Source organism: Oncorhynchus clarkii, chromosome 15 (genome assembly GCF_045791955.1).
Source record: "Oncorhynchus clarkii lewisi isolate Uvic-CL-2024 chromosome 15, UVic_Ocla_1.0, whole genome shotgun sequence".
NCBI classification, from domain to species: Eukaryota; Metazoa; Chordata; class Actinopteri; order Salmoniformes; family Salmonidae; genus Oncorhynchus; species Oncorhynchus clarkii.
In genome coordinates this window covers 16,447,031-16,459,082 of record NC_092161.1, presented here as the reverse complement: position 1 = coordinate 16,459,082, position 12,052 = coordinate 16,447,031, and the positions used below count along the sequence as shown (strand labels likewise).

Genomic DNA, 12,052 nt, shown 5'->3' with positions numbered 1-12,052 from the left:
AGATGGGAACACCCGTAGTCAAGCCTTAGCGGGAGACTGGGGCGGTTGTCTGGTTTCGGAGCATCATTTAATCCGCGTTGCAGGGAGGCAATTTTTATTGGCCATGCCGAGAAAAAGGCTTTTCTAAACCGCCAGAGACGGCCCGATGAAACGGAGCCGGCGGAGGTCTGTGGGCTTGGGGTATTCTCACAACCAGGACTCGGGAGCTTACTCAACAGCGAGGCGGAGGGAAAGGAGACGAGTGACAGGCGTGCTCCAGCTGTCCTCGCCGAGGCTCGTTGTGCCAGCTGGGTAAACTATTCCGCAACGTCCGGAACTGCTTGCCTCTCACTCCCCCCTCCGTTATTTAGCGCGATGATAGAAAATGTTCCTCCGAAGCTCAGTGGGTGTGCGAGTCGTGCTGATTCGCCTTGATTTTAAACGAGACAACCACAAAAGAGGGGTGACCCAGTATGGAAGCAGTGCCGCGCGATTCATGCCGCGTCGGTTCAGGTTCTCTTGGGTGATAATGCAGGTGCTCTGTGCGCACATAGGACGATGTAACAAGTCCCCAATTGTGTTAGATAAACAAATACACAAGGTTTCCGCAACGATAAAAGGAGTCAAACCAACGGTGTTTGTTTGAACATTGTACATCCCTCAGCACATTCTATACAGATGGTCCCGTGGGCGTTGAGCGGCTTGTGTGTGTATTGGTGATGGTGCAACAGCATCGAGCGAGGCGAGAGCGCACTGAAAGAAGAGTGGCTGTTTGGAATGGGGAGGGGGGAATTCATTGACATCGATCGCCACTCCGCCAGTTTACATCAGAATACAGTTAGCCCTACCTACCTGTTATTTATGCCCTCCGCGGTTTAACTGTAAACAACGTCTCGTATGTCTCTGTCTCCCCCACACACATACTTACCCTAGCCTTATCTTTCTCCCATCAATCGAACCGTGCAGGACCCTCTTGCTCATCCGCCGGGTACCACAAGGCAGATGATGAGATGTCTGGGACTACTTCTCAGACGGATCCCACAGATGCCACGGCGCGGACGATTCTGCTCAACCAACCTCAGAACACCAAGTTCTGTGATAACCATGTCAGGTAAAATTTAATCTGGCTACAGCATCTTTATCATCAAGTTTGCCTTTCCAGACGGTTTGTGATATTATGATTGCCTACAATACAGTTTGTTGATACTTTTATGAATTTGTTTTTTTATTTTTTATTTTGTTTTAGTTCAATTGTTTTTGTGATTGCCCAATGGTCTTATTATTGATAGGCTATAGGAGATAATGGGCCATTTACGGAACAGTAAATTATGGTTGTAAATTATAATCAATTATGTATTAAATGACCTCCGATGATTGGAGAAAGGCATCAACGGGTTGTTGTTTTAGGACTACCCTGTTAGTGTCGGTCTGAGGAAAGTGCTTCACGTGAACATTTAGGCTACTGTCATGTGACCGATTTTAGCTTTTTTTTTGCGCATCATATCAAAACATCTAAGGTTTTTTGTTGAGCTTCACAATCAATTTAAGATATTTTCGGTTGATTTGGACATGATCGGTCCCATGACTTGAATGGGATTTGTGCCACAAATGCTAAATTGTTAGCATGTGAAAACAGTGCCTGGGAAACTAAACCAAATCATGGATTTCTGTCATACCTTGTCCATAGACTACTTACAGGGTAAGGAAACCAATGTGTAATTTTGTAATTTGGGTGAACTATTCCTTTAATCGATAATGACTCATGTATTTTTAAAGCAGGCACTGAAAGAAAGGTAACTACAGAGAGTTAATAGAACTGCCTCAGATGGTAATGGAAGAGATTTAGTAGTCTAGCATGAAATAGAATAGAACAGGTTCCATTCAAAGTTTGAAAGAAATTTGTTTTGCTCAGGAAAAATATCCCCAAATCTAACAAGATCTACAGTATGATCCAGGTCTGGTCACTGGTCATTTTACTCTGTGCTGTCCTGATCAGATGAAGCAAACAACCTTCTCACACTACATTTTTAAATGGATACTCATTCCTTCAATTCAGGAAGTACTCTGAAATTACAATTATCTTCTATGCTTTTCAATTAGGAAAAATTGGAATTGGAATTTGGCTTACCTTCTGAATTCCCTGGAATTTAAATTGTTCCCAACCCTGGTAAGCAGAGGATCTGGCCTTAACAAATCCAGTCTCTAAAGTGAAAACATTCACAACCAGTTGGTTAATGATTTGGTGTGTGGCTATCTCTCATGGGTTGGGTTCTGGGTAGGGCCCAAACGGAATCTTCTTCATTTGTGTGGAATCTCTTTTACAAACACCCTCCCAGCTGTCGGCTGCATATTCGATGGTGACGACAACACTGGAGCTATAACTGTTGAGTCGTATAGCTTTGCAGACCAATGTATTGTTTTACATTTGTTATTACCCCTCAGTGTATTTATGTTGGCTTGAGGAGATATAGGGTTGAGTTCAGTGGTGTGCAGCACAGTGGTGTGCAGCACAGTGGTGTGCAGCACAGTGGTGTGCAGCACGGTGTGCAGCATAGTGGTGTGCAGCAATGTCGGAATGTTCAAATATAACTTTTGTAGAATAGTTATGCTTCTCTGTTATGTAGAATAGGAAATCATGTTGGCTTTATATGCCCTACAACTCTATCTGGAACATTTAGGAGACTACGCCCTCCTGAACATTACCCTGCCGCCTATAGAATCCATCAGGTCCTAGTTACGTGGGGCAATCGGCAAACACACCTCACCGATCTGTCTTCACTGTCAGGAGATTAAATTCTGCTCTGAAAGGGGCCTATTTCAGGTCCGTTAATGAGATTAAGGTGGGCCTTCGTCAAATTGTCTCATTGGATCACCAGGCCATTTACTGGCCTGTGATTGGACAGTCTGTCTCTGGAGCCATGCCCTGTGTATGTCTGTGTTTTGTGTTTTAGTGCTTCACTGGTCCTATTGATTACTCTGAGATTGAATTCCTATAGCTCTTATCCCCTCACGTCTTCTGTTTTCCTCTTCCACCTCTTCTGTTTTCCTCTTCAACCTCTTCTGTTTTCCTCTTCCACCTCTTCTGTTTTCCTCTTCCACCTCTTCTGTTTTCCTCTTCCACCTCTTCTGTTTTCCTCTTCAACCTCTTCTGTTTTCCTCTTCCACCTCTTCTGTTTTCCTCTTCCACCTCTTCTGTTTTCCTCTTCCACCTCTTCTGTTTTCCTCTTCAACCTCTTCTGTTTTCCTCTTCAACCTCTTCTGTTTTCCTCTTCAACCTCTTCTGTTTTCCTCTTCAACCTCTTCTGTTTTCCTCTTCAACCTCTTCTGTTTTCCTCTTCAACCTCTTCTGTTTTCCTCTTCCACCTCTTCTGTTTTCCTCTTCCACCTCTTCTGTTTTCCTCTTCCACCTCTTCTGTTTTCCTCTTCCACCTCTTCTGTTTTCCTCTTCAACCTCTTCTGTTTTCCTCTTCAACCTCTTCTGTTTTCCTCTTCCACCTCTTCTGTTTTCCTCTTCCACCTCTTCTGTTTTCCTCTTCCACCTCTTCTGTTTTCCTCTTCCACCTCTTCTGTTTTCCTCTTCCACCTCTTCTGTTTTCCTCTTCCACCTCTTCTGTTTTCCTCTTCCACCTCTTTTCTGCCTTCACTACATGTTTTCTTCACGTCCCTGAGTCAAATCAAATTGTATTTGTCACATGTGCTGAATACAACCGGTGTAGACCTTACAGTGAATTGCTTACTTACAAGCCCTTAACCAACAGTGCTCTAAGAAGTTTTTAAGAAAAAAATAGATACTTTTTAAACATTTTTTTTTTAACTTAACATAATTAAAGGCAGCAGTAAAATAACAATAGTGAGTCGATGTGCGGGCCACCGGTTAGTCCAGGTAATTGAGGTATTGTGTCCCTGTGTATCTGTGTCCCATTGTCCCTGTGCTTGAGTGAAAATCTCCTCCACCTATCAATCAGTTGCCACAGCAACACAACCACCGTCAACGAATAGTTGGCGTAGATGTTGTCCCTAGACACTGCTCTAGGATCAGCTTGAACTCAACAGTTTCCTAACCTTAACCATTAGGGAAGAAATGTAAAAACGGACCATACATCAGTCTCTAGGCGCAATCATAACTCATTAACAAACACAGTAACCACAGTAACACTCAGACAACCACCTTAGATCTGTTACATCTCAATATACTGTAATTACCACAACCATAAACTGCCCTGATACCATCACAGCAATTACATGGCCACATTATAAACAAACATTTTTCCACTAGCAACCAACTACTTTATGACAGAACTGTGTGTGTGGTATCATTTGTCTGTTAGATTAGATATAAGCAGGTTTAACGTGTGAATCGGATGAGGTATGAACACACTGAGGTACCAGAAGAAGGTGTGTGTATCTGGGTCAGCAGGTGCTGTTATGTCTGCTATTTGATGTCCTGGTCTTTGTGTGTGACTGTGGGCTCGTCTCCAAGGAGATTTACATGTGATGGAGGATTTAGATACTCTCTTACACACAAACGTACACATAAACACACCCTTGACTTAGCTATATTGGCCAGGATAACGACGGGCCCTGAAGGGAAAGCTGGTAGTTATGTTTGTCTCTCAAAAAACTCTTACAGTTGTTGGCTATTATCAATGCTAATAATTGCTGTTGTCTGAGCCATACAGGTGATTGACTGACAAGGTGAGCCTTCCAAGGCCTCATACACCCCTATTTAGGATGTTTGGTCTAAATATAAAGCTTTGAACAGTGAGGTTCGGTCCATTTGCAGGAGTGTGAAGGTGTGCAGCCCATAATAGATCCTTGGTAACACTTTACTTGACACCCAACGCCATAACATGTTATGCCGCGGTCATAACCATGTCATAATGTGTCATAACAGCTGACATAACTTGTCATAACCTGTCATAAATGGTCAAAACACTGTCATGACCCATATGTTTACACCTGTGACATATATTGTGTTATTTTATGGCTGGTTATGAGACCTGCATTTATTCAAATGTTTTTTTTTCACTGACAAGAAGTTTCCTTTTGTTTGAAAGTTTGTTTCTTATGTCCTTTGTTGTTGTAATGAATTCTTTACGGTCATGTTTTTTTTCCATCATATTTTAAATAACTTGTATAAAATACTCTTTATGGCAAATGTCATAATTCATTATGACCATCCTGTGTCACTTAACTTGGACTAAGACAATACACTTCACCATTTGTCTGTTAGATGAGATATAAGCAGCTTTAATGTGTGGGTCAGATGTGCTTATCGCAACACACTGTGGTACCAGAAGAAGGGGTGTGTGCGCGTGTGTTTACACGTGTGCGTGTGTGTGTGTGTGTGTGTTTACACGTGTGCGTGTGTTTACACGTGTGTGTGTGTGTGTGTGCGTGTGTTTACACGTGTGTGTGTGCGTGTGTGCTTGCACGTGTGTGTGTGTGTGTGTGTGTGTGTCTGTATCCGGTTCAGCCGTTGCGTCTGCTATTTGATATCCTGGTCTTTGTGTGTGACTGTGGGCTTGTTGCAGGGAGACCATTTTTTTTAAGGGCCACGCCGAGAAAATCCTTTTCCAGACCACCAGAGACGGGCCTGTGGGCTTGGGGTATTCTCACATTTCAGAACATGTTAAAATAACATGAACATACTGTTGACATGCAGGCTATGGTGTAATGGAATGTCTTTCCTTGTGTGGTGGGTTTTGTGGGTTTTGACACTCTCTTATGTAGGTGTCATAACCAGCTATAATATATCCATCCGGTCTAAATGTGTGTCATGACAGTGTTGTAGCCATGTTATAATGCTAGCTATAGTAAAGTGCTGCCTGATCCGGTAATGTTTTGCTGCCTGTAACAGGAATTTCCAGTTGAACAAGAAGGAGGGCAGCCATTGAAAACAGACCGAAATCATTTCAGTTCAATTGCAAGTTGCAACATGCAGCTCCTGGAGACGGGCCCTTTTCTCTTCTAACCAGACACCACTCAATGTTCTCTAAACATCAGCCTGAGAGGATTGTACCAAGTCAAAACAGAAGGCACTGTCGTTGCCTGCTGCTACAGAATCACACAGTATTCATATTGTCATCAACACTATAAGAATCAGTGTGTCCTCGGTCCTTACACCTTCAGGAGCTCTCACGTCATTCACTGTTAACGATATGAGAACAATCCAGGAGATCCGGTCTAGTGACCATCAGTCAGTACACAAATGAGTCACAAATAGAACACTGGAAATCATGTGCATTACAGAAAAGGGAAAACATAAATATGCTAATTGTTAATTACTATTAACTGAATATTAACGTTATTCATCTTAAATATTCCCATTTCACCGCCATAGGACATTTTGAGTCTAATTGTGTTGTCTCTGTAATGGGGTTTCATGTGCATCGATCATTTTAGTAGAGATTTTTGAAGAATGTTTTGAAGAAGGGATTTAAACTCTAGTGACTACCTCTGTGTTACCTCTGTGTTACCTTGGAGAACATCGAGAAAGTCAAATCAAACTCCCTATTTTTGTCTACAGTATACTCACAGCCCAAGGGGGATTACTTTTTTGGTGTGCGTATGTGTGTTTCATTACCGTGGTGACTAACCCTGTGTTGTACATGTATCCCCCCTCCTCCTACTTCTCCTCCTTCTCAGTACCACTAAGTACGGCGTGCTCACCTTCCTGCCTCGTTTCCTGTACGAGCAGATCCGCCGGGCCGCCAATGCCTTCTTCCTCTTCATCGCCCTGATGCAGGTAGGCCACGCCCAGTACATGTGGTTTACTCTGGAGGGAGCAACGTCCTGGAGCATTCAGATAGAAATGTGTTGACAAGATATGATTCTCTGTGGAGTAGAACTATGAAACAAATCAGCTCTATCCATTACATTTCTATCTGTAACCTGCACTGACAACCTGACCGTGTCTAACCAAACCGTCAGCGTTTCTTCAACATTGTCTCTGCGCTCTTCCTCTCAGCAAATCCCTGATGTGTCTCCTACGGGTCGCTACACCACTCTGGTACCACTCATCTTCATCCTCACTGTGGCTGGGATCAAAGAGATCATAGAGGACTATGTAAGTAGGACGGACACAGGTCAGCAGTCACGGGTCAGCAGTCACGGGTCAGCAGTCACGGGTCAGCAGTCATGGGTCAGCAGTCACAGGTCAACTCCTCCGCTGTGGAACAACACCCTGCAGAGTTTATAAATCTCCACCTCTGTTCCAAAACAATTGCTTAGCCGGCACAGTGCCATTCTTGTGCATCTAATGTGAAAGAAAAAGGGAGGGAGACTGGTAAGGAGCTCACACCCCCCTCTGTCTCTTTACAGCAAAGACACAAGGCAGACAACACAGTCAACAAGAAAAAGACCACAGGTATTGGACATGTGTGACGCCGTGCTAGTCAGTTTCATGAGTGAATTCCATGTAGTTTATGGGAATAGACAGTTGTGCTTTAGGAAAGAGCAGCAGTATATGACATGTTTAGGCTAACAGCTCTGTTGTCATTGTGTCTCAGTTCTGAGGAATGGAGCCTGGCAGACTATCATATGGAAACAGGTACCATTACCCTCATCCTCTCAACAGCCTGTCTGACTAGTGGTTACAGATGGAGCTCACACTTTCCACAACACACCTGAACATGGAAAATGTCCTAACTAAGACTGCATGGCTCATTCTGTACCTCTCCAGAATGTTCTCTGGCATTTTTCTTCACGTTGTTGAGTATCCTTTCTATCTAATGCTGAGCTTGCTCTGACCGAGGGACGCGTCAGACTTAAACATCCACAGTAAAGCTACTTGCTGCTCACTTTCACTTTCTCTCTCCCTCTCTCCATCATCCCTCCCTCTCTCCACCATCCCTCCCTCTCTCCACCATCCCTCCCTCTCTCCACCATCTCTCCCTCTCTCCACCATCTCTCCCTCTCTCCACCATCTCTCCCTCTCTCCACCATCCCTCCCTCTCTCCACCATCTCTCCCTCTCTCCACCATCTCTCCCTCTCTCCACCATCTCTCCCTCTCTCCACCATCCCTCCCTCTCTCCATCATCCCTCCCTCTCTCCATCATCCCTCCCTCTCTCCACCATCCCTCCCTCTCTCTCTCTTTCTATTCCCCTGACTCACTTTATCTTGCATCTCTCTCTCTCTTCCCCCCCATCCATTTTCAATGTCATTCTCACCTCATGCTGTTGCATTTCTGTGTCCTGGCCACAAGGTGGCAGTAGGAGACATAGTGAAGGTGACCAATGGGCAGCATCTTCCAGCTGACATGGTCATAGTGTCCTCCAGGTTGGTTTGCGGTCTTGTGTTTTTGTGTGGTCAGTGTTAGTTAAAGTGGTGTTTGATCAGTGTTGTCAGGCTAGTAATAGGGGAGGCATTGAGGGTTGTCACCATTATGTTTGATCAATGATTCAATATTGTCATTTGACCGCATAGATGAATGTTGTGGTAAAGTTGGACTCCATCTCTCTCCACAGTGAGCCTCAGGCCATGTGTTATACTGAGACCTCCAACCTGGACGGAGAAACCAACCTGAAAATCAGACAGGTGAGACGCGTGCGGAATGACTCCAACGCTGTGCTTTATCGACCTCCGGAGGAGGAGCTGGTGATTGGACTGTGTGTGTGTACCTACTCTAACAGGGTGTGTGTGTGTATTTCAGGGTCTCCCTCTCACAGCTGGTCTCCAGTCTCTGGAGGAGCTGATGGGTCTTTCTGGCCGTCTGGAGTGTGAAGAGCCCAACAGACACCTGTATGACTTCACTGGGACTCTACGCCTGGACAACCAAAAGTACTGATCTCTCTCGCTCTTTCGCTCTCTCTCTTATATTTATATTATTTTGGGGGTTTACTGCCAGGGCCCAGGTCTGGCAGTACTGCTCTAGCAGGCCCAGGCTCTGCTGTAGGCCATCTGCTGTGGGGGTTTACTGCCAGGGCCCAGGTCTGGCAGTACTGCTCTAGCAGGCCCAGGCTCTGCTGTAGGCCATCTGCTGTGGGGGTTTACTGCCAGGGCCCAGGTCTGGCAGTACTGCTCTAGCAGGCCCAGGCTCTGCTGTAGGCCATCTGCTGTGGGGGTTTACTGCCAGGGCCCAGGTCTGGCAGTACTGCTCTAGCAGGCCCAGGCTCTGCTGTAGGCCATCTGCTGTGGGGGTTTACTGCCAGGGCCCAGGTCTGGCAGTACTGCTCTAGCAGGCCCAGGCTCTGCTGTAGGCCATCTGCTGTGGGGGTTTACTGCCAGGGCCCAGGTCTGGCAGTACTGCTCTAGCAGGCCCAGGCTCTGCTGTAGGCCATGTGCTGTGGGGGTTTACTGCCAGGGCCCAGGTCTGGCAGTACTGCTCTAGCAGGCCCAGGCTCTGCTGTAGGCCATGTGCTGTGGGGGTTTACTGCCAGGGCCCAGGTCTGGCAGTACTGCTCTAGCAGGCCCAGGCTCTGCTGTAGGCCATCTGCTGTGGGGGTTTACTGCCAGGGCCCAGGTCTGGCAGTACTGCTCTAGCAGGCCCAGGCTCTGCTGTAGGCCATCTGCTGTGGGGGTTTACTGCCAGGGCCCAGGTCTGGCAGTACTGCTCTAGCAGGCCCAGGCTCTGCTGTAGGCCATGTGCTCAAATTTGTGGTCAAATTTGTCTCCATTCTTTAAGATTGGGGTTATGAGTCCTTGATTCCAGGTGTCAGGGAAATAACCTACACTCAGGATCAAATGAAACCGTTTTAATATAGCCAGTTGAAATTTTGCACTAGTGAGTTTGAGCATCTCATTTAGGACTCCATCAGGTCCGCATGGTTTTTTAAATTTGAGAGCCTGAAGTTTCTTAGAGAGCTCCTGGTCAGTAATTGGGGAGTCCAGTGGATTTTGATTGTCCTTTATAGATTTTTCTAGTCCATTAAACTTCTCATGAATTTGGCATTGTTCTGCGTTTGCATCAATGTGAACAGTGTTGTAAATGGGTCGTCCATATCTCTCCATTTTCTATCGCTAATTCCAATTTTGCCAGAAGTTGTTTGTGTTTATGGACTCCTCACTGTCAGATGATTGCTGTTGTACTGTGCTTTTTTTGGTTCTGAGTGTACTTTTATAGAGTTTTAAAGTCTCACAGTAATTAAGGCATAATTCATAATTATTTGGGTCTCTGTGCTTTTGTTTTTCTCCTTGTAAAATTATAATCTGCATCAATCCAGTTGTCATCTGTGGTCTTTTTTTGGTTCGTTTTTTTAATCAATTTCAGTTGTGCTTCTTTTGCTGTTTGCCTGAATATATAGTTGATGTTTTCTACTGCCATATTGATGCCTTCTTTACTGTGAGTGAATGTGGTCTGAATATATAGTTGATGTCTTCTACTGCCATATTGATGCCTTCTTTACTGTGAGTGAATGTGGTCTGAATATATAGTTGATGTCTTCTACTGCCATATTGATGCCTTCTTTACTGTGAGTGAATGTGGTCTGAATATATAGTTGATGTTTTCTACTGCCATATTGATGCCTTCTTTACTGTGAGTGGATGTGGTCTGAATATATAGTTGATGTCTTCTACTGCCATATTGATGCCTTCTTTACTGTGAGTGGATGTGGTCTGAATATATAGTTGATGTCTTCTACTGCCATATTGATGCCTTCTTTACTGTGAGTGAATGTGGTCTGAATATATAGTTGATGTCTTCTACTGCCATATTGATGCCTTCTTTACTGTGAGTGGATGTGGTCTGAATATATAGTTGATGTTTTCTACTGCCATATTGATGCCTTCTTTACTGTGAGTGAATGTGGTCTGAATATATAGTTGATGTTTTCTACTGCCATATTGATGCCTTCTTTACTGTGAGTGAATGTGGTCTGAATATATAGTTGATGTTTTCTACTGCCATATTGATGCCTTCTTTACTGTGAGTGAATGTGGTCTGAATATATAGTTGATGTCTTCTACTGCCATATTGATGCCTTCTTTACTGTGAGTGAATGTGGTCTGAATATATAGTTGATGTCTTCTACTGCCATATTGATGCCTTCTTTACTGTGAGTGGATGTGGTCTGAATATATAGTTGATGTCTTCTACTGCCATATTGATGCCTTCTTTACTGTGAGTGGATGTGGTCTGAATATATAGTTGATGTTTTGTACTGCCATATTGATGCCTTCTTTACTGTGAGTGGATGTGGTCTGAATATATAGTTGATGTCTTCTACTGCCATATTGATGCCTTCTTTACTGTGAGTGGATGTGGTCTGAATATATAGTTGATGTCTTCTACTGCCATATTGATGCCTTCTTTACTGTGAGTGGATGTGGTCTGAATATATAGTTGATGTCTTCTACTGCCATATTGATGCCTTCTTTACTGTGAGTGGATGTGGTCTGAATATATAGTTGATGTCTTCTACTGCCATATTGATGCCTTCTTTACTGTGAGTGGATGTGGTCTGAATATATAGTTGATGTTTTCTACTGCCATATTGATGCCTTCTTTACTGTGAGTGGATGTGCTATTCAGAGAGTTATCTAAGAGTGTCTGGATATTTTGGTTACAAGTTGCTTTCTGGTATTCTTCTGTGCTGTTTTGGGCCCATCTGTATGAATGTCTGATGTTGTACAGCTTACTGGGCTGTGAATGTCTGATGTTGTACAGCTTACTGGGCTGTGAATGTCTGATGTTGTACAGCTTACTGGGCTGTGAATGTCTGATGTTGTACAGCTTACTGGGCTGTGAATGTCTGATGTTGTACAGCTTACTGGGCTGTGAATGTCTGTTGTACAGCTTACTGGGCTGTGAATGTCTGATGTTGTACAGCTTACTGGGCTGTGAATGTCTGATGTTGTACAGCTTACTGGGCTGTGAATGTCTGATGTTGTACAGCTTACTGGGCTGTGATTGTCTGATGTTGTACAGCTTACTGGGCTGTGAATGTCTGATGTTGTACAGCTTACTGGGCTGTGAATGTCTGATGTTGTACAGCTTACTGGGCTGTGATTGTCTGATGTTGTACAGCTTACTGGGCTGTGAATGTCTGATGTTGTACAGCTTACTGGGCTGTGAATGTCTGATGTTGTACAGCTTACTGGGCTGTGAATGTCTGATGTTGTACAGCTTA

The 12,052-nt window shown here is 44.4% G+C and overlaps 1 protein-coding gene across 3 annotated transcripts in view; it reads left to right on the top strand.

Moving 5' to 3' along the window:
• Window positions 1–12,052, top strand: part of LOC139366966 (phospholipid-transporting ATPase IB-like) — a 99,061-nt gene that overhangs the window by 13,497 nt on the left and 73,512 nt on the right. For 2 of the 3 annotated variants that reach the window (XM_071104776.1, XM_071104775.1), the window contains exons 2-9: window positions 946–1,090; window positions 6,628–6,727; window positions 6,950–7,048; window positions 7,303–7,348; window positions 7,491–7,531; window positions 8,188–8,261; window positions 8,450–8,519; window positions 8,635–8,762. In XM_071104776.1, coding sequence (XP_070960877.1) covers window positions 946–1,090; window positions 6,628–6,727; window positions 6,950–7,048; window positions 7,303–7,348; window positions 7,491–7,531; window positions 8,188–8,261; window positions 8,450–8,519; window positions 8,635–8,762 — 703 coding nt within the window. Of the gene's footprint in view, window positions 1–109; window positions 292–945; window positions 1,091–6,627; window positions 6,728–6,949; window positions 7,049–7,302; window positions 7,349–7,490; window positions 7,532–8,187; window positions 8,262–8,449; window positions 8,520–8,634; window positions 8,763–12,052 lie in introns of those variants that run through there. The other variant, XM_071104777.1, reaches the window with a different exon arrangement.